This window comes from Pogona vitticeps, chromosome 7, assembly GCF_051106095.1.
Source record: "Pogona vitticeps strain Pit_001003342236 chromosome 7, PviZW2.1, whole genome shotgun sequence".
Lineage (NCBI taxonomy): Eukaryota > Metazoa > Chordata > Lepidosauria > Squamata > Agamidae > Pogona > Pogona vitticeps.
Genome location: NC_135789.1, coordinates 30549847 through 30571505, shown reverse-complemented (window position 1 = coordinate 30571505; position 21659 = coordinate 30549847). Strand labels below are relative to the sequence as shown.

At 43.9% G+C, this 21659-nt stretch overlaps 2 protein-coding genes across 16 annotated transcripts in view; one reads left to right on the top strand and one right to left on the bottom strand.

The window, feature by feature from the left end:
* LOC140701753 (Fanconi anemia group J protein homolog) overlaps window positions 1–2726 on the top strand; it is a 170100-nt gene extending 167374 nt beyond the window's left edge. The window contains exon 24 of the transcript XR_013538084.1: window positions 1052–2726. The gene's annotated coding sequence lies outside the window, so the exon portion shown is untranslated. The remainder of the gene's footprint in view (window positions 1–1051) is intronic.
* TBX4 (T-box transcription factor 4) overlaps window positions 1–21659 on the bottom strand; it is a 103864-nt gene that overhangs the window by 13245 nt on the left and 68960 nt on the right. For all 15 annotated transcript variants that reach the window (XM_078379293.1, XM_078379300.1, XM_072978549.2 and 12 more), the window contains 3 exons: window positions 20206–20300; window positions 9095–9214; window positions 8382–8529 (listed from right to left, as the gene is read on the bottom strand). In XM_078379293.1, coding sequence (XP_078235419.1) covers window positions 8382–8529; window positions 9095–9214; window positions 20206–20300 — 363 coding nt within the window. The remainder of the gene's footprint in view (window positions 1–8381; window positions 8530–9094; window positions 9215–20205; window positions 20301–21659) is intronic.

Below are 21659 nucleotides of genomic sequence, written 5' to 3'. Positions count from 1 at the left end.
ACGGGAGCTCCCTCCATCGCATGGATTCGATCTTACGACTGCTGGTCTTCTGAGCCTGCAGCACAGGCTTCTGCGGTTTCTCTCTTAATGATGCTGTCAACTAAGTTCTAGCCTCTTTGGGTTTCATCACCACCTGAGCTTGCTCTTGGCAGAATTAATTTGTGTGGCAGCCATCACTGGGAAGCAATACTTTTCACAGGAACTTGCATTACAGGAAATAGGCCGCAACTCCAAGAAGCCCAAAGACAAAATGCCGACAATATAGTGAAACAACAAGGAAACGGGAGGGAAGTGCAGAATGAGGAAGGAAGGTGGTGGTGGGGTGTTTTGGTGGAGGCCACCGAGTTGGCTCCCTCTGTGTTAGTCCTTCTTCCCACAAAACGCGGGTGCAGTAGTTCTCTGAAGGGAAAGCTCGGGGGGGGGGATGGTCTACCTCCTTCCCAAACTACAATTCCCAGGATTCTTTGCGGGAAGCCATCCCTATGAAACTAATACAAGGGGTGAGGTGCAGATTGGCTTTGTTTTCTTTAGGATGAAACACAGCCAAATTAATCAAGACTACTTTTAAGCAGGTTTTTTGGAAATACTAGAACTCTACACTGCTGTAGATTGGGAGCACATAAGATCCCCTGAGCAGATAAATTTTTCTAAGACCCATCAGTCTTTATTGTTCTGCTTTTTAATAACCCTTTTAAAAATCTTTGCATAGTTGTTTTTCCCTGTCAATTATTTTCAGCCTGGCCTTGCTCTTGTTGTTGCTTTTACTGGTTTTAGATTTTCTGCTTTCTATTTTATGCTCGTTACAAGTCTTGTGTCCCCCCAACCAGGATGGCCTGTGACTTTCCTGGTTGGGAGATCCGGAGAGTCGTACGTAATCTAAAACAATCCCTTTAGCCAGCTTTATTGATCTGTGCATTTTATGCTTTTTATCTGTCAATGTAAACTGCCAGGAGAACCTTTGGTCCCCTTAATTAGGCAGCATAAAATCCGTTTCGGTATGTGTCCATGTCAAGGCTATCATTTTGCACCTGTTATTTGCTTCCGATTGCAGGCACTGAAGGGCCGACTATTCATTGAAAGGAAGGCTCGGTTCCTAACTATTGTGGTGAAGAAGATCTGCCCACGCGGTGCCCAACGTGGGACAGCGGGAGACTCCCGAGGAGGAAACTTCCAGGCGGCGCACTTCATTCGCCTCCAGCATCTGATCCCGAGATACGCTGCCTTGGAAAAACCCGAACTTCCACCCAGCAGAATCTCAAGGCTTTTACAAAACACACACGTGCGCACCCACACACGCACCAGCAAAGGGTGGGAGGAGCGAGGCAGAAGTTATAAAGCACGTTCCCTGCAACCGATGCACTATAAAAATGTGTCATAATATTATACTTCCACTTTGCACGCCCTCTCCTGTTCCTTGTAAGACGTGAACAATCTCTTACAGAAGCAAAGTTCTGGGAGCCCAACGTGGCCCTGGAGATTTTTTAATTTATTTTTGACACCCCATTCCCACTCGGCTTCGGCTCCTTAATAGGCTTTGAAGACTCCGGACTGAACTCTTCCCCCCTGGGACGGCGACGCTTTCTTCCAAGCACCTCCGGCAAGTGCGACGTCGGCGATTATGGAGAGAAAGAGACACCGACCTGAGCCCAACGGGAGTCTTTTACAGAGGGGGGGGAAGGTGGCACAGTGACCTGTAAAACCTTTTGGCCTGGAGCCACTTGGAGGGAGGGCGGGCGGTGGGCGCAAACTCTGCGGCGGCTCGGTGAGCGGCCCCCGGCGTGCCTGCGGAAGGCTCTGCAGCCATCGTTTCATGGCTGCTCGGGGATGAGGGAGTCGACGGGGCCGGGAAGTTAATTCTACAGAACTGCACAAACCGAGAGGGGGAGAAAAGGCACGGCTTTTGTGGGTGACCTGCCAACCACGAAAGGGGAACACCGGAGAAGAGAAGCAGCAGAGGCCCCGGGAGGAAGACGGTTCCCATGGAGGCTTGTCGGGGCCGGTTGTCACCTCCATCCAGGTGTGTATACCACGAGTGGCAACAGCTTCTCTCTTTAAAATGCCCCCCCTCCACCCATCCGCCTCTAGCCACTCTGAAAATGAAGGCACAGAATCCAACCAACATTTGGGATATCAGAGGAAACCATACACACGTGCTAAGAGCTTGGGGGGTCTGAGTTATTTCCTACCTAAGTTGATGCCCTCAGCGATTCTAGCGCTGCCGCCTCACCCTGATGGTTTCGACAGATTGGTGCAGTACTCTTCTATATTGTGTTTTTTTTAAAAAAAACAACACTAGCATTTTAACTTTATGAATTACTGTATCTACTTGTGTTTCAGCACCGCAACATTTCGCCTGTTCTGTATCTATACCTGCTTTCCACATTTCAGTCTGGACCTGTTCCTAAGCTTTTTGTAAGCTGCCTCGACTTCCTGTATTGTGAGAGTAGCAGGCGGTGTGTCAAATGCGTAGGTAACAGAACAGTAAAGGGTGTTGGCCATGCTGGGTGGAGGATGATGGGAACTGCAGTCCTGCACACCTGGAGGGCAGCTGGCTGGGGAACACTGAATACAGTAATGCAAAAACTGAGAATACGGATCAGAAGTCCAAGACCAGCAAGTCTTTGAGAAAGGCCACAAGTTCTGGAGTGCAGCAACAGAAACGTGGAAAGTTACGAGAAACCCGGTTTCTGTTATAATCATTAAAATGTAATTAAAATCCTATAAAGTGGTTGAGTGTGGGACATTTTTCATTTGCCTTCTACCAAATCAGACACCACTAGAGCAAAACCGTCTACTCGAGGCTGATTGCCTTTTTCTGGCGGTTGGTTGGGACAACACTCTTTTTCCACCCTTCCCTAGAGATGTGGTGGTTGGAACCCCCCAGGGCCCTCTGGATTCAGAATAGGATTCGTGCCCCCCGTTTTTGTACAGTTCCTCACTGGTGCAGCCTCATTCCTACAACCTCTTAGACCTGAAGTGGGAGCTTTAGGACCTCCAGATATTTTCCACTTCAGCTCCCAGGAGATCTCGTCTACATCGCTAGTGGTATGGCAGACAGTTGAGCTACACAGAGCTCTTCACCAGGACCTTTATTAAAGACAACAGCCACAGTTTAATATACTGTATGTTCTTAAGGCCAGGGAGTATAAGTGGGGTTGTAAAACTGAGATCCTTCTATAAAATATATAATATATATTAAATCCTTGTTCACAGAGCCAAGACTAGAGAAGTTAAAATATCCTTGTTTAGTGCTGTATACACAGTCCGGTCAATTTCAGCTAGTTTTCTGCTAGTTTCTCTTCCGAAAATCAAGACAGTGACAATTGGATCTCAGTTTGGAAGAGAAGCAACTGCATTCCAAACATTTAAAGTCTGATCAGGCCACCTTGCTAACTCTAAAATCCTGAATTTCCCTTAAAATTGCCAGAAAAACATTGGCTTTCAAGAAAAAAAAGCTCGGGAAGCCATTTTAAGAGCACTTGCAGATTCTCCAAAGAAGGTCAGGTGTCATAATAGCAATTAACCCATTTAATACCAAAAAGAGAGACACCAGCATGCCGACACTGCATTTTAAATAGTTTCTCCCTGAGAATCATGTAACTGTCCACCATGTCAACCTGCTCTTGATCTCTCTTCTATAATTTTTTGCCAACATTAGAACTAATGAGTGAGCTGCAGCCATGGCATGTCTCTACCTCTCTCTCTCTCGCTATATGGATTAGTTGTTCTTTATTCAGATCCAGCTAGTCTCCAAAAAGTCCATCTTCCACCTCTTCCATGCTAACCCTAAATCTTCTCTTCAGTGATGTATTCTAATATGTTACATTTGTCATGACAAACTGTGTGCCCAAGAAATGAGATCTTGCATTTCTTAATGACCAGCTCTTCCTTTTTGTTTTCCTACCCAATGAAGTCTCTCTTCATTTTTTATTCCCTTAACCAATGGGAGACACATCAGGCAGCAAATTGCAGACACATCTCTCCCCTCCCTGGCAGTCAAAAACAATACAGTGACAGAACAACTCACTGCTAGTCTGTGTCACCCCCAATCTGCTGCATGAGCAGTCCAACTCACTCTGATCAGTGGTGGAGCGAGACCCAATTTTCTGAAAAGTACCCAGTGATTTATGAGCACAGTCAATCGACCTTCACTGTACCCCGGGCAGAGGGACTGCCTCTACTTATAGGATACAGCCTGATGCCTTTGGGGGTGTGATCTGAAATTGTTTGCTCTCAGACCTCTTCAATATTCAGCCTTCTGCTAGCTACAGGGTGGGCCCAGGTGGACAAGCAAAGAGCCAGGAGCTGCTTGGGCCCCAATTCCTGACTGAGTGAGATATTTATCAGTCTTGCTGGTTCAAACTCATTGTTACAAGAAATGCACAGTCCTGCGATGAATATGTCTTCTCTCCATTGTAATGATTTCCACAGAAGTGTTTATATTATAAGGCAGGCTTTGCAGAGCCTTCTGTTTCTCTTCCAGTGACCCATCACAAAACAAAGCACACCAAATGCAAGATACAGAAGTGATGAAAAGCATGTGCCATCATAGACATCATTCACTACTAGGCAGAGCATTGCTTCTGAACAAGTACTAATAATCAGGTTTGAACGTACGATTTTAAGTGCATGTCCCAATCCTTTCTGACATCGGAACTGCTTTCATGAGTGGCTACCATTGGGAAATAAGTCTGATAGAATGTAAGGCACATACCCCTCCCTAACCTATAGGAGGCAAGAAACCTATTTTGAAAGTTTTGCAAGGCACTATATTTTATAGACTTTCTTCATTTACAGGCAAACTTTTGTGAATTTATTTTAATTGGATTTCCTATCCAAGGATCCTGTCTTATTTTTCAACAGTAGTTAGATCCTTAGCAGCTTAAATAAACCTGGCATTATTAATGGATATCTCCTGGTTGTGTCAGAATTTCTGACTTGTGTATGTTTCAAAAAGCGTTTTCCTTTTTCCCTGTCCAAAGAAAGAAAGAAAGAAAGGGGGAAATAGAGACAGAATAAGAATAATAAAAATAGGGGAGAAACATAGAAGCCCAAAATCTGTCAAGAGACTTAAGCCTGCTATATCCCTAACCACCCTTAGGAAGAGCAGAATAAATCAAGAAGTTTTGTCAGGCTGATTATCTCCATGCATGTAAAGATTTTGGAATACATAAATTAATGTCTTGCTCTAAGAGGAAGGACTTTGCTTTTAAGCAGAAGTGGCTTAAAAGGATGTCTAAAATTTAAGGGCTGATAAATGTCTCTTCAACCATCTGCCGTGGAAGAGCTGCTGGAGTCTCCTACTGCGCCGGATGGAAAGGAATCCAAAATGTTTTCATATCTGCGATCTGCCATAGCTCCAAGCAGCAGGCTCAAGGCAAGGGGGGCCCCCCAAGACACTTTGCTGCCTGAAGAGAAGGACAAGCCAGCACCCCACCTCCATAGTCGGTGAAAGGACTAGTAAGCAATTTTTATATCAACACACTGGGATAGGAAGGGTGACACAGTGGCTAGACAAACCTCTCTTCACAACTGGAGTTTCATCCCTATGGGTTCAGGGAGCAAGCTCAAGGTTGACTCAGCCTTCCTTCCGGTTTCAATAAAAGGAGTCCTCCGCATGCTGGAGGGCAAGCTGTTGTTTGTATAATTATGTTGTAAACCGCCTAGAGAGTGCTCTGGCACTATGGGGCGGTATGTAAGTCGAAACAAGAATAAAAGCACCACAACAGCAAGGCAGATGGATACTTTAGGGTTCCCAGATCAGGGTTCAGATCAGCACAGACAGCGCTGTCTTCTAAAACAGGAAGAGCCAGAACGGTTAGGAGGCTGCCCCTGTCACTCATCCCACCCTCCAGCAGGTGGCTGCCAGAGATGGGCCCTTCAGGTTCGGACAAATGAAAAGAGATGCATACATACTGTATTTATTTGGTCTTTTTCCATCCCTTTCCACATACTCATGATCTGTCCCAACAAATAAGAAGGACACAGATCATCTGTGTTTATCCGTGTTTCCCCTCAGTCATTGCCTTCATTCATCTCATGTGAACCAACCCTGTCTGGCACTGATGTTCCAAGTACTCTGCCCACTCTGCTTTCTCTCCTCACTCTCCTTGAGGAGCGACTGCCACAGAAGGTGCCCTGGACGATCAGAGTGGCTGCCTGAGGCAGTCCGGTCACTCTGTCCAACAACAGGGCTGGTCCCTGACCTAAGCTTACAATGAACCTCTGGCATCTACCTCACATTCACTGGCATTTACCAGAAGAGGTCCCCTCTTTCCTACTAAAGGGATCTACCAGGAAGTCAACCAAGGAGGGTTATGAAGTATGATTACTGATGAATGAACATTATATTCCATTTATATCCCTAAGTGGCTCAGGACATCACACGAGGTCCTTGTCGAACTTTCTGCACTCACAAGAAAAACCAGTTGTCAACTGACTCTGGTCTCCCTTTTGAAGAACCTGCATGACAGTCAAACCAGGTTGCATGATATTGAAGACTATCACCAGCAGTTACAGTCACTCATCACAAACCCCACAACTGCACACCTTAAGGAGGGTGAAAAAGGCTGCCTGCTGCGTCAAATCCTATCAACAAACCAACGCTCGCCATTCTCATTTGCGAGAGCACCCGGTCTTTTGTAAAACTGAATTCAAAGTCCCCTTTCCCCTAGCCCTGCAAAGTCAAAATGGGAGAGGGAATTTTTAAAAAGCAAAAACCTGCAAAGCGGGTAAGAGGTTAAAAAAGGAAACAGATCATATTCGTCATAGCCGGCACATGCCTGTCAGGGTCTAAGCTGTGGTGGCTCCCCCATCACTAATTTCCTCCTTTTCCAACCTCTGTTAAGATTGTTCTGTTCACAATCACTGTGAGTTTTGCACGCACACACACACACAGAGCCGGCGTTTCCCCCTTGCTGCTGTCCCTTCCCTAGGGGGTGGCAGAATCAGGGATACCACCCACTTGTCTCTCTGACCTGCAGCATTTAAGATGCAGCTCAATAAAGCTTGCTGTAATGTTCTGGCTTATCCTACTCATGTTGATTGTGTTTGTGGTTTGTTACTGATCCAGTTTCAGTTGCTTCCTTGCAAAGTTGAATTTGTGCTGTTTGTTGAATTTGTGATTGGTCATGTCCGAAATGGGTTGTCGTGGTTTGTAACAAACATTTTCCTCACCCCAAATCCAGGGTTGCCTTTTGGTGAGCTGGCATTGACTCACTTGGCTTGGGCCCAGATCCCAGGGGAGGGCATGGCAACGGCTCCCCACCCCAGCCAAACAAGCACCTTCGAAATGTGTGAGGACTACAGTTCCAACCGCCTTTCGCAATTCTGGCGGGGCTTATGGGAATTGCAGTCCAACACATCTAGACGGTAGCCGGTTGGGGAAAGCGCATGGGGTGACGCTGCTCAGGCTGAGAGAAAATGGGAGGGTGGCTCCCCTCTTGCTGGAGACGAGAATGCTTTTGCAGTGCCTTGTCTTTACGTGGAAAGACGAGACTAGCAAGAATTCACATCCTTAATCAGTTACAATTGTTTTTCTCATAGCATTCCTAAGCCTACTGCTATTTGCAAGGCTGCCTGGAACAGAAAATATATTTATGGTTGAGGGAAGGGAGAAAAAGAGAAGCATTAGAGATCTGGCATCTCTTTCACTGTCGTGTGTTTTACTCTGTGATCGCCAGGAACACCATGAGACTGTTTATTCAAATATACTTTGTGTGCAAATTCGGAGCACATTTGCTGTATGGAAAGGTTCAGATTAAACGCGTGGCCTCGTCTCCACTGCAACCACACCAGCACCCACCAGGACGAACAAAAAAAATTTGTTGACAAAGAACGTCTTGTTTGCCAGTGTCCGTAGCAAAGGAATACGCAGAGTGCTTGTGATGGATTAGCACCCAAGGCTGACAGCTGGCAGAAAGGGACAGATCACTAGCATTGTGATTTGATGTACGGTTCAGATGAGCCACCTCCCAGCCCAAAGAGTCTCGTGGCACCTGGAAGACTTAACACACCTCATTTGGCATAAAGTGTCTGTGAATCTGTGGCGAAACGTCTTTGGATACATCTGAAGAAGCAGGTGACAAAACCGAACACCCATTTTCTTAGCCCTTAAGGTACGACAACGCCCTGGTTTTGCTGCTGCAGACTACAGGCTAACACAGAAACCTCATCCAAAATTATTTTCATATTAGATGAGCAGGCTATGGAATTTCGGGCTCCCCATCACCAAAGGTGTAGTACTATGTGGATGGTGGGAGATGGGGGAGTGCAGAGAGGGGGAGATTAGCAGAAGACCAGAATATGCAACTGCGGCCTACAAGGAGGGTAGCATCTTTGGCAAGGCAGAATAACATGAGAACCTGTGCATTTCCTCTTACATGTCCAAAGGGGTCCAGGTGGTTGTTGGTGAGCTTCAGTTTTTGAAACGATACCAGCTGGCGCATCCAGTGTGCCCCCGTGGCCGGCGAGTCCGGGTGGACGTACAAGCGCCCGGGCATGGCTGGCTCGGCCTTTCCCGCTACCATCCTGTAAACAGAGCAAATGTGGCAAGTTTAGCTTCACGACATTGACGGCAAAGATGATTATGGCACACAGTAAAGGTGAACAATTTTTGTTTGGTTCAAACTTTTATGGGCGGCAGCCCACTTCATCAGATGGAAGTGGATTGCAGTCCATGAAAATGGGTGCGGATGATGAGAGAGAGAGAGAGATTGGGTTCTTAAATGTTTTACAAAGATTTCTTCTTTCTTGTGGATTCCCTAAAAAGAAGTGCTTTCTTAAGAGAAAAGAAAGGGTGTTTTAAAGGGAAGTTTGGATGTAAATCCGGGTAAAGCCTGCACTCCTTGGTGCAAGAGAAAGTGTTCAGGAGGGGAACTCTGGAGAACAAATGCTCCATCTTGAAGAATGCTTGGTTTTTCATATTAAATCCAGGTTTTAATTGTTTTTAATAGGATACTTATAAAGTGTTTTTGAAACTGTGTTTGGTTTATGGTTTTCTCTGTTATGAGCTGCCTTGGGTCCCCTAGGGGGAGAAAGGCAGCATATAAATACATTAATATAAATAAAATAAAATAAAGGTGATGGAACTCACCATTTATTGTCACAGAACTTGTATCGATGATCATCAGCTGGGACAATATCAATCAACAAGATGTACTTTGTCTTGGGGTTCATTCCCGTGACTTTCACTTTGTAACTGGGAAACATTCTCCTTAGGAGAAAGACAAAAGACAAAGATTAGCTTGTCAGCCACATTTGCAAACAAATGCGCTTCTTTGATATGCAAAGGCCTAATATTGACCCGTGGGGGGGGGGCTTCCTAAAGAATGGAATAACAACAAAAACTAGTTTTGAAATCCAATATTCTTTATACACAAATAATAATACTACAAGCCAGCTTGGAAATCACTTCCACACTTCGTACAGAACCAGGCAGTCCTGGCCTCCCACCAGAAGCTCATGCGAAAAGGAGCACCCCTAATGGCCCTTGAGGGGGAGGGTGCGAGAGAAGACCCCATCTGGTGTACTCACCATCTTAGTGTGCATACCTATCTACATATACAGATGTGTGCGTTTTTTCAACATGGCTTATAAATACACTGTTTTTCCCCATTATACAGTACTAGATACTAGTTTCCCTACCAGGCAACAAAGCTGAAGGTCAAGTGGCTTGAATCTATCAGTTATCCTTACAACAGTCTTGCAATGTAAGGCAGTGTTATTTATTCACATATTACAGATAAGTTACCCTTATCACGACCCTGTAATGTAGGTCAATTCTCTCCTTCATATAAAGCCTTCTACTGAGTAAATAACAGCATGTTTTGCCGTGAGTCGCTGAAGGAGTTTGCAGTGAGGTGACACTCGCTGTGCGGCTTACCTGCTGACCCCCTTTACCCCACACCCGTGTCGTTCCCTCCTTTATCTCTTCCCCAAATTTCCATTTTTTGCCATGAGCAGAACATATTCTCAAGGAGTCTGGAGATCTTTGGAAACTCCTCCTTGGCAGCAAAACACCGAGCCGTCAGGAGATGTGGCACTCGGAACCCACAACAGCCCGGCTGAACGAAAACCACATCAACTCCCCCTTCGATGCATCGCTTTTTCTTTAATTCTGCGTTGAAAGAGAGAGCCAGAGACCACCCTCAAATTCTTCACAAATGCCGCCTTGAAAAAGAATGCCCTCTGCAACAACCTGGTTGGGTCACACATTCTCATTTGGCTCATAAAGAGAGATCTGTACGAGCCACTGAATAAAGACAGGAAGAAAAGCCGTGCGGACAGAAGAACAGTCTGTGTCTGTTTGGAAGGGCCAGCGATGGTTGTCGGCGACGCGGCCATTTTGTGACCGCTTGGGCAGGCGTCCACAAAATGGGCTCCTTTTAGAAGCCCTCTTGAATCGTCTCTTTTCCCGACGCCCTGCAAAAATTCCAGGTGTTTACCATGTAATTAATTCGGCCTCAGAAAGGGGGCGGTTTACCAAAAAAATCCATCTTTGATTCCCATTCATAAGTCATGCATGCACTGCTCTTAACCTTGGGCGCAGGTAAGCACCTGTATAAATACAGTAGCATATTCCAGCTTCCAAACTCGGCAAAATGGATTCATGGGTTTCAAAGGAGGGAGAAACAGTGTGGAAGGCCAAGGTTTCTTTGATTTCTGTTTTGTTATTTTAAATTACATCGGTTTTAAGACAAACAAACGAAGAAATAACTGGATCAAAAAAAAATCAAAATTGAATTTTTTTAAAAAAAAATTATTTTCAAATGACACATTAGGTATTTTTTCAACATGATTTTAAACACAGCCCTGGAAGATTCTACAAAGATATTTATGAGCCCAGCTTCTTGAAAACTTTCTTCTGCTCTCTTGCCCGCCAAGAGCTTTCTGAACTGTAGCACATCCAGGCTGCTCAGGGAGCTGAGATCGAATATACTGTAAATGTTAAGTGCTTTTTAATGGCATTTAAAATTAAGCTTCAACATATGGAATTCATATAGAGGAGACAAGTCAGAGTTTATAATGTTCCTTTAAAATAGCCCTCTAAAATAAATAGAGGGAGCTCAAGCACAACGGTAATATATACAGTTGAAATTCTTTTAAGGATAACAAATTAGAATTTGCATCTGATGTTAGGTGCTGCTTAAGTCTCCGACTGTTCTGTAATGGCTTTTGGTAGCGTTCGGTGCAACAAATCAAGCAGGATCAACCGGCTGCTGGATCTTGCCAATTTTCTGCACCCTTTTCCAGGAAAAACCAATGGCTATGCAGTGTTGTTGTTGTTGTTTTAAAGGTCCTGGCTACGCATTGACATTTCATCATGGTTATTAGCTGCTGCATTTTGGCATCCGTCAGGGACTCGTTGGTTTAATTTTCTTAATGAAAACATATTTTCCAACCTCTTGGCAACAGGGAGTTTTTCAGTGAAAAGCTTGGGGCAAAAGGATGCGACAGGAAAGAAGGGAAAGGAAAGAGACTCATGAGCTTCTTATTGTGGGATGGATAATCCAGAAGAAAAGAACTGTCGCCCAAGCAAATGGGAGTCATGGAAGCGGGAAAGGACTGGACTTTGTAGGATGTTTTCTCTTGCCCTGGTTGAAATATATGGCTCAAGAGGTACCAAGAAAAGCACATCCAGCTGGAATGAGACACCCACGGAGCTGTTTATTTCAATAGCGGATCCAACTTCTCCGCACTCAGCCAAAACCTTTGTCCATGTTCAATTATAACAATAGGTCATTCTCCAGTTTTCTCAGGTGCAGATTTTCTGGCTCGATGGAAAAGGTGGGTAAAATAAACAGCACACACCCACCCACACAGACACCATGGTTCATTTTTCTATGTGACTTCATGTGTGCTCGCTCTTTTTATTCTTTCGCCAAACTGCCTTTCATCAGGCATCATTAGAAAAAGACCCTGCCCGAACTGTAGACCAAGAGTAGACCTTGGAAAAGTTACTTCTTTGGGTCACAACGTCCACAGGCCCCACTGGCTTGGAAATCCTAGGATCTGTCATCCCAAAATATAATTTTTGTGGTCACCTGGCCACAACATGATTTTAATAAACCATTTTACTGTTGGATTATTTTGTCACTCTTTTTTATAATTTTTCTGTTGAACTTATTCCAAGGCCTGGCTTTTTAATAGTGTAAAGGGCTTTGGATGTTGTTTTTGTTTTTTAAATGAAAAGTGGTATAAAAATATATACAACACCTTGAGCTCCTTGGAAGAAAGGAGACCTAGGAAGGTAACTAATGTCCAGAGACCTTTGGGTAGTGTGGGCGGCATATAAGTTAAATAAATAAACAATGTAAATAATGTTTTAACCGAGCAACTCCCCAGATCCTGCTGGACTGCAACTCCCATAAGCCCTAGATAGCATGGCTCATGATGAGGAGTGATGAGACATAAAATCCACCATCCACTGGAGGGCGAGAAGCTAAGCCCAGAGAGATGGGTCATAGGTGCACCTTACAGTTGATTTATCTGTCATATTTATTTCCTCTTCTTTCCTCTAATGATCTCAAGGCAGCATACATCATGCTCCTCCTCCTGCAACTTCTCCCATTATATCTTCACAACGACCCTCTGAGATAGGTCAAGTGGAGGAAAAGTGACTGCTGCAAGGTCATCTGGTGGGTTAAGAGAAGTCTTGAAGCTCTTTTTGACATCCCAGCCCAATCACAACACCTTATTGGCTGCCACAAGAAATCCCTGGTTGAGGCTGAAAACTCTGTAGAAGACGGTGAATTATTTTCCTGTTTTATTGCCTCTTCTCCTGTTTTATCATCCATGCCCAGAGTTGACAAAACAAGCCAAAAAAGGGAGAGCTATGGACTGTAATCTCTGCCCACAAACACTGCCTCAAGCATTTGAAAGGGGTCAGTTGTTCTGCATGCCTGCAAAGGATTCTGGGTAAATTTTAAAGCAGAGGTGAGCGAACTTTGACCTCAGCAGCCAACATTTGTGGGGTTTTTACTTGCAATATATTGGTCTTCATCCAATTTAAGGTCTTCATGTGTTTGGCTATGGGGGAAAATAATGCTAAATTCCAAGCCAAGCTGGATCAAGGCAGAGTTTGGAAAACTTAATCTACATCCTGTCTCCAGAGACTGAATCTCTAAGTAATACGCAGTGGTAAAATATAACCAGAGATTAAAGATTCAGATAAAAACTAACCAAGAGAACCTCCTTAGAATACAAGCTTTCAAAAGAAGAGAAAAAGGAAATGCCTCTTAAAACTCAACCACCAACACCAGAAACCAGCCAATGCAAAAGAAACTGGAGTCAATTTTTTTAAGCAACATCACAAAGATGGATTTCAGGGACCAGCTGGTTCTAAAACACAGATCTGCCCCCAAGGGCACTTCTGCTCTTTGTTCCAGCTGGATGGCCTTCTCATGCCCTCCTCCCAAAATACTACAAAGCTGTTAAGGAACCTAGCAAGGAACCTCGAATCTCTCTTTTTCTAGTTACCCTCAACTTTTGTGTTGTTACTGAAAATTTCGAGTCTTCTTGAGCTGTTTTTGGGTGGGGGCAACAGCAGCTTACAAGGAATGCTCCCTAATGTTAAAAAAAAATGTTGTGTACTGTATACTTCAGGGTTCAACCCAATATACTTCCTCCCATTTCCCAGTGGCACTGGTTCTCCTCCAGTCTGACACAACTTGCCACCTTTGTCACCCTTCGTGGCTGCAATTTTCTGAAGATGGTCACATGTCCAGCTGTTGGCCATGGCACTTGGAGTTGGCATCACTGAGCATCCGCTGAGACACGCTTCTCAGCAGGGACCCCATGGTTGACGCCCTTCCCAAGGCTCTGCTCGTTGTCGCAACTGCTGCCTGGCCATCTATGGTCTCCATGAAAGCCAGCAGAAAAAAAATGTACAGAGGACAAGCAACAACCTCCCGTTCATCTTGCACACTCTTTTCAAGATAAAACCATCGGTAGTATTTCCCAGACCAAATCTGCTCCTAGCAACGGAAGCCAGAAACGGACTTGAGAGAGCACTCATAACGACGATCTGAAAGGATGTGAAAGTCACACAGAGGAGAACTAAGGCAGTCTTGGGGGGTTCATGAAACCAGAAACCGGGGCCGAAGAGCACAGAAGCAGCTAGCATACTACAATCATGAAAGCAAAAATTGTCAGGACCAGCCCTCGTCCCATGAGACAGAGGGAGGCAGCGGCTTCAGGTGACTAAGCTCAGAGGATAGCCCCGTTGGCTTTAATACATGGAATGGGAACTGGCGCATCACATCCTTCACCCCAAGTGGCAAAATATCTTCCGAGGGTCGGACAAACTGGCCTTCAACTTAGAAGCCAGGCCCGAATGCCCTCCACACCCCCACTGGTCGTCAGGAGGGTTTCTAGCCCAGGGCACAAAATGCACTGTCTCCTTTGTGTAACTGAATTACTTTGGCATCCTTGAGCGAGCCCAGCCAAGCTCAGCTTCACTGGTGGCCGAGGGAACGTCAGAAAAGAAGGAAGAATAGGCCAGGGTTAAAATAGCTAAGCGATGAAGTGCGAGTGACTTATTTGCTCTGATAATGAAGTGATCCCTCCTAAGATCAGTTTGTCCCAGGCACATTTGGAGAATCACAAATGGCTTTTAAATGAACTGTTAAAGAAGACGCCACTTAGGGGATTTCTATTTATTTAATCAGCTTTTTAAAAAAAAAATTGTAGGAGTCCCACAATTCCTGGCCATATTCAACGGTTCTTGAAATGAAGCCAAACTCCCCATGCTGAGATTGATCAGCCTTTTAATCGCTGAGTACTGAGGGGGAAGGAACACCACCATTCTTTTTTGGCAAGCCAAGAGAGATCTCTGCCTGCTTTTGCACAAACCTTGCCAGTTTACCGGCAGCTGAATCAGCAGCAGTGCCAAGAGGGAAATGGCAGAATCCTTGCGCACTAAAATCGAGACCTTAAAAGACCAAAAGCTTCAGTGAGCAAGTAAGATGTGCCCTCTTGAAGCTATTGTCCCAGGAGGCATGCAATTCTACAACTGTGTAAAAAGCAGCACTGTGCACAGAATCACAATTCTGCAGTTTAAAACAAGAGAGGCAAGTATCTAGTCCTTAAGATGAGGTTCAAAATATCAGGATCAAGGTTTAGTGGACTCTCAAAAGTCTGACGAGAGGATGGCCAGATTATTGCTCCGTGCAGGACTTTGTTTGCCACCTTCCCTCCATTTCAAGAGCTAAACAAATGATGTGTGGTGAGCAAAACTTTCAAAATTCCAGGAGTCGAAAATTCCTACAACAGCACAGAATTCAGCTTTTCTTAGTGGAGAATTTAAGGTTGCTCCTCTCGTTCTGTAGTCTACGCCACTTGAAAGCCAAGTTTACATCCAGCCTATCATGTAAGATACAACAAGTCAAGCTCTCCTGATTTAAAAAAAAAAAAAACACTTTAAAAAGGGAGCAAAAGAATATGGCCTTCAGAAAATACTTTGGCGAGATCAAAGCCTTTCCAATGGCGGTCTCGTTTTCCCAGGCTTCTCCCATCTCCAGTTTCTCTTATCGTCCGTGCCACTCTGCCATGACGTTCTATATACAAAGCGAGGGCTGCCCTCTTTGAAGTTCAGGCTTAGCTCAGGCCGGATCCTGACTGCAGAATAACAAACAATACAGGTTCAGCAGGAGTTCTCATTGCTAGTTCATTTTTCAACCCCACAAATCCTCTTTTCCCTAAACACAAGCAACAACCTTGAACTCATGGCCTTGTGGACAGATGAGGACGATTTATCTGGTGGCCGGGCCATAAGGATCTAGGCGGTTTGCCTTGTTCTGTTTTGAACATTTGGGAATGTGCTTTTATATAGGCTGGCCCTCTCATCGGCTCCTCTTATTATTATTATTTAAAATATTCCATCCCTCAGCCACATGAAAGACAGTTAACCCATCCTATCCTATGCAAGAGATTTAAGTGAAGATTTCCAGCCGCTTTGATCTAAAGGAAAGATATGGGATTCGGTTGCTCTCCCTACCAAATTTGAACCTTCCATCACCAATATCTTCAAAACACCCCCTGCAAAAAGGAAAAAAAGAAAGAAAAGAAAAATCCTCTCCATGCCAACAGAGTCCAAACCATAACAGAGCTAAAATTAGATCCCAGTCTTTTCAAAGGTAAAGCTCAAAAAGGCTCTATAAATATCTTAGAAGTGGGATCGCAGTTAACAACGCCACTCAGCTTCATAATCCAATTTAACTGCTCCCATAAAAGACAGAAAGAGGTTATCCCTGCTGTCGAGGGATTGTCTCTTAAAAGAGGTCTGGAAGGACGTTGTACGAGAAGACGCAGCCACCAGAGGTAAGACCGTCGCCCACCAACGGTGCAGGACAGAGGATGGGAGAGAATAAACCCAGTTTTCCTGTCTGTGAAGCATTCTGGAGTGGCTTCATCACTCACTAGGCTTCTAATAGACCCTCCCCCAAAGAGTCCAGGAACAAATGTACATCATCCTTCCTCTTCGCTCTTTTATCCTCACCACCCACCCTGCAGCGTGAGCGACTTTGCTGAATGGCACCAAGTCCATGATCAGCCGCACCGCAGAGTGATAGCTCTAAATCTCAAATCTCCTTCTTGCCCAATGAACACTTTTTTTGTCTATCTGTTTGAATATATCTGATTTTAATCTACCTAATTTAGTCTATAACATTGGTTCTCATGTTGGACAAGTGCTGCATCAATTCTGCTAAGAATACCACCCAGCCAAAATTAAGCACTTAAAAAAAATCCTTTTATTTCATTGACCTGTAATCATCCCCTTATTTTCACTTTCTGTGCTTTTTTTCAGTTCCTGGCCTTGATTGCTTTTATTTTCTAACTTCTTTAATTATTCCAGTTTTATTCTCCACTTCTCTGCTGACTTTCCTACTGCCAGCTTTCTAAAATGTCTGAAAATTGCTTGTCATATTGCTAATTACTTTCTTCAGCATCTTTTTAAAAACCCATTTTATCTTGCTTTGCTCATTAATTTTCTTTAATATCTTTTTTCCAGGGATGATAATTCAGAATTTGCAAAAGAACAGCAGAAAACCCTTGTCTAAATGCCCTTTAAAAGTTACTTTTAAAAATAACTGGAAAGCATTATTAATTACCTCCACAGAGTAGCTTGATTCCTATTAAGTATGTCATTTTTCAGATGGAACTTTTTCATATCCAAATATATATATACTGTTTAGAATCATTACAGATTGCATTACTTGAGACTTGGTACTTCTGAGTTCTGGTTTTTCAGTGCATATCCAAGAGCTAACCAGGCCAAAATCAGGAATATCTGTCACGCCATTTGTTCTGCACTGTTTGTACCAGATTTGTTTCCTAAAGTCTGAATGATATTCCTTCTCTTTCGCTTTCTTTCATTTTTTTCAACTATCTCCCTAACCTTCTTCTCTCTGCCCGGCACCCTCAAGGTATTTTTTTGGGTCCACTTTGTACCATAGGGTGGAGTTAACCGCTTTGTCACTTCCAAAAAGACTTCACTGTTAATGAACAATGAGCGCAACGAAGCAACAGCCAACACACCACAAAGAAGTACTGTATAAGTGAATTGTAAGAACAACAGCGGATCCTTGCTAGGAAGGAGGAGGACAGCATTCATAGAGTGCTAAAGTAGAGACCCACCACCATAAGGATATAACTCCTAGTAAATCCATTAACTTCTATCAGCAAGTGACAGAAAAGGGACAAAAACAGTGAAGTTTAAATGCCATCTGGTACAGCCCTCGCTCGCTTAGCAACAGAGACAGCTCACAACATCCCGTGTCTGGGAAGATCCATTTCCGCCCTAGCTGATGTGATGATCTAAGTTAAGTTCAGAAAGAGAAGGGAACCTTGACAGGGGTGGCAGAGGAACATTGTTCCTGTTAATCAAAACTTCCTTCTGGACCTTGGAAGCCCTTTCTGGGTTACATCACTAGGCACAACTCATAGGAGTCTTACTGGAGTGGACCGATGCTCCATCCAGACCTCTGCCCTCTTCCAAACACTGGTTACTCAAAAGCCCCCAGGGTTCAGGAGCAGGTCCTGAATGAGAAGGGACTGAATCTAATGCATATTTTCCAAACAATGACCAAAAAAAGATATCCCGGAGGCTAAAATAAAGTCATCACTTAGTTCTGGAACTTGAAAAACACAGAGATTTATGTGTTGCAACCTTTGAAACCTTGTATACTTCTGCACACCATATTTCATCCATGAAGGAGTCAAACCATTTGATGCAAAGTTCAGGGAATTCAGTAATAACATAAACTGGCCTCCCCTCTCCCCTCTCCCATCTTTTGATGATCTCTTAATATGAAATAATCTCTTCATTCCCACCCCCTGTAATCAAAACAGTCAAACATCAGAAAGATAGCAGCTGCATTTTAAAAATGTTTCCACTTTATAAATCATATGCTTTTGGCAACACTGCCGTACCCATTGAAACATGCAGTTTGCATGCTTTTTTTCAGTCTTCTTCTGCAGATCAGGTCTAGGAGGGAGTAAGTAAGTAAGTAAGTAAGTAAGAAGCTTGAGGCAAATCCTTAATAATTTATAGAACTGGCCTTCCATTGTGAGATGGCCCTGTTTTCAACAGGAGTTTTTTTTTTTTATCCAAGAGCTGATGGAACGATGTTTTATGGGCACATGAGTCGTCCTTCATATCATACCACAATCTTTAAAGGGAACACTCCTCTCATCTAGATCCTCCGTTCACCAAATATAAGAAAGGAAACAAAGGGATTGCCAGGGCAAGATATTCCTGCTTCGAGCAATGCTGCTATTGCGATCTTTGGACCCCAGTTCTGGTAACCAGAGTGAGCAGGAGGCGTCGCTAAAGGTGACATGGGACACGGCTGTTCCCATTTTGAAGCAAGACACACTGGAATCTAAACGAGAGTGGCCCTTAAAGCCTACATTACCAGACTTCATGACTGGGGGTTGGTGCCATAAGGGTAAGAGGGTAAGGGGGCACTTGTCCAAGGCCCTTTTCCACAAGATGTACAAGAGGGCCCTCAAAGACAGCAGGGCTGGCTGACAACCGTTGGAAGGAGATAAAGTAGCGCACAGAAGGTATTCTAAGTCCGGCGTCCAAAATTACCTAACCCAACCACTGATTTCATAGTAACTTTTGCTGGCCAATTGCCTCTCCATTTCCTCTCTCCACAGCTGCCTCGCTGGAATGCTTGTCATTTACTAGACTCAGCACATTGTCTGTTATTTAATATCTCATTATATGCCTTATATTATTCGTCAGAGAAGAGAAGCTGTTTTAAAAAAAATTACTTGGTCTCCATATTGAAATAACTTAGCAGGGTGTCCAGAGGAAAGGGCAAAACTGCAACGCAGGAGGTGACCCGAATTGGCACCAATCCATGCCTATCGCTGGAACGTAGCGGCCAAACGCCAGCCAGAGAAAAACCAGGCGCTTGAAGGCAGAGGTGCAATGTTTCTGCCAGCCCCAATTGGCTGCCCTTTGCATGACTAGTGGCACAATAAAACAGCCACTGCAAAACTGGGGCCATGAAGAAAACACTTATGGCCATCACATAAGCAAACAGGATCCTAGTCAGTGTAGGTATGTGCATATGCTGAAATTATATATATATAATTTATATACTGTATATATAACCTTGTTCTTCCCTCGCCTTCCAGAGACACCCGTATAGGTCTGGGCACAGAGTCCGTTGCCTAGAGGGTCATTGTATTGGGCAACAAAATGTACTGGGCAACAAAATGTAAGGTTCGACTTCCTTTCCGCAGAGTTTCTGAAATTAAATCTAGGGAGTCGGGAGTATGTGGGTCGTCTTTGACACCAGTGTATGCAGGCAGATACAAAGGTACACAACACAACCGTTGTCAAGGTGTACTTTGAACTTGTAGAACCCTGTTGTATGATGCTCTTCTGTTAATATAGATCACCAAAAGAAATGCCATGCTCCTGGTTTTAAAACTGCCCAAAGTCAGACTCCAGCATAAGCCAGAATTAAGAAGCATGCAGGAGTGAAAAATAGGTTTCAGGAAGTGATCCTTAATAGTGGGAGCAAAGTATGCGTGTGAACGTTAAAAGATTTGAAATGGTTTGGCATGCTACCTTAAATTCCAAAATGGAAACAAGACTGGATAAATAGTGCCAGGTATTTTGTGTGTGTGTGTGTGTTTTTAATGTAAACATTTTGTTTAAGCACACAGCAGAATTTCAGCACTTACCTGCCAGCTTTAGTGATGATCATCTCTGTGCCAGCTTCATGAAATTTCTTCCATAGCTCTTTCTCATGCAGGTAGACTTTGATGTTTTCAATGGTCTTCCAAAAAGGGAAATAAAAAAAATTGAAAAGACTATATTATGCAGCAAACAAATGTAGATAGAGGAATTCACAGCTATTGGGTAACAGGTTAGGGGCAGAACCTTAAGCCTCTATTCTGCATTTTCAGAAGCAAAGGGAAAGCAGAACTGATTTCCGCTTGAGACCGACAAAGGTCCGAAAAACCTGGCAGGTGACTTTCCCCCAACTCTGGCTCAGTCAAGTTGTGACCTTCACACTTCTTCACCTCTGTAAGGCACACATCAGGACTGGCTCTACCATAAAGGAGAGTGGGACAACCGCCTCCGGCTGGGGATTTCAGGTAAAATGAAAAAGCAACCTCTTGTTAGGATTTTTGGGGGTTTTTTATGTGCTATTGCCATTCTCCTGGCAGAAGCAGGAGGGATACCTTGGCAATTTCCTGCCTCATGTGTCAAAACACCGTGGCTGCAGGTACCTTGACTTGGGCCAGCTGTTTTCTGCTCCACCTCAGGCTGGACCCAGCTCGTGATCAAGGCCATTTCTTCCTACTTAGGAGTCAGAATGACCCAGGTTTGAGGTGCAACCTCTGTAGATCTTTATTTAAAAAAAATAATAATGAGATGCTACATTTTAAAGTAGACCATAAATGCCAGATGGGCTTAAAAGAGGTCCATTTTTTGTTAAGCACTTTTTGGCTACTTTTTCTTTCCAAAAATGAAATTCACATACGTAAACAGTGACTCTTTTAGTGTGACAAGATCGTTTTATATATATATATATACACACACACACACACACACACACACACACACACACACACACACACACACACACACACACACACACACACACACACACACACACACACACACACACACACACACACACACACACACATATATATAAACAATCTGTGTAACAATCTCACCCTCCATACATTGCTGGACTACAAATAATTTTGAATTCCTAGCAGCCCCAGCCAGCCAGAGCCAAGGATGGAGATGATAGGCATTACAGTCCAACAGGGGATTCACATTGTCTACACCACTACACATTTTTACTTGGAATGAAATCCTGCTACTTTAATGTGAACTTGTTTCCCTGGTCAGTTTGTTTAGGATTACATGCTTAAAGAATTGCAGTGTAAACATGTATAATATAGTTGTCAACGCTGCCAAGACAAATTTCCATTTCTTTGTTCAGCAATACTTATGGGATCCAAAATAAGACATAACAAATATTATAAGATAGTCAATAAGTAAACAGTTGTTTTGAAGAAAGACCAAAGCCTGCTGAAGGCCACTTATGAATATTCGCTAACAGTAAATCAGTAATTGATGGACTTGCTCTGGTCTTACCAGCCAGCTAAATTTATTT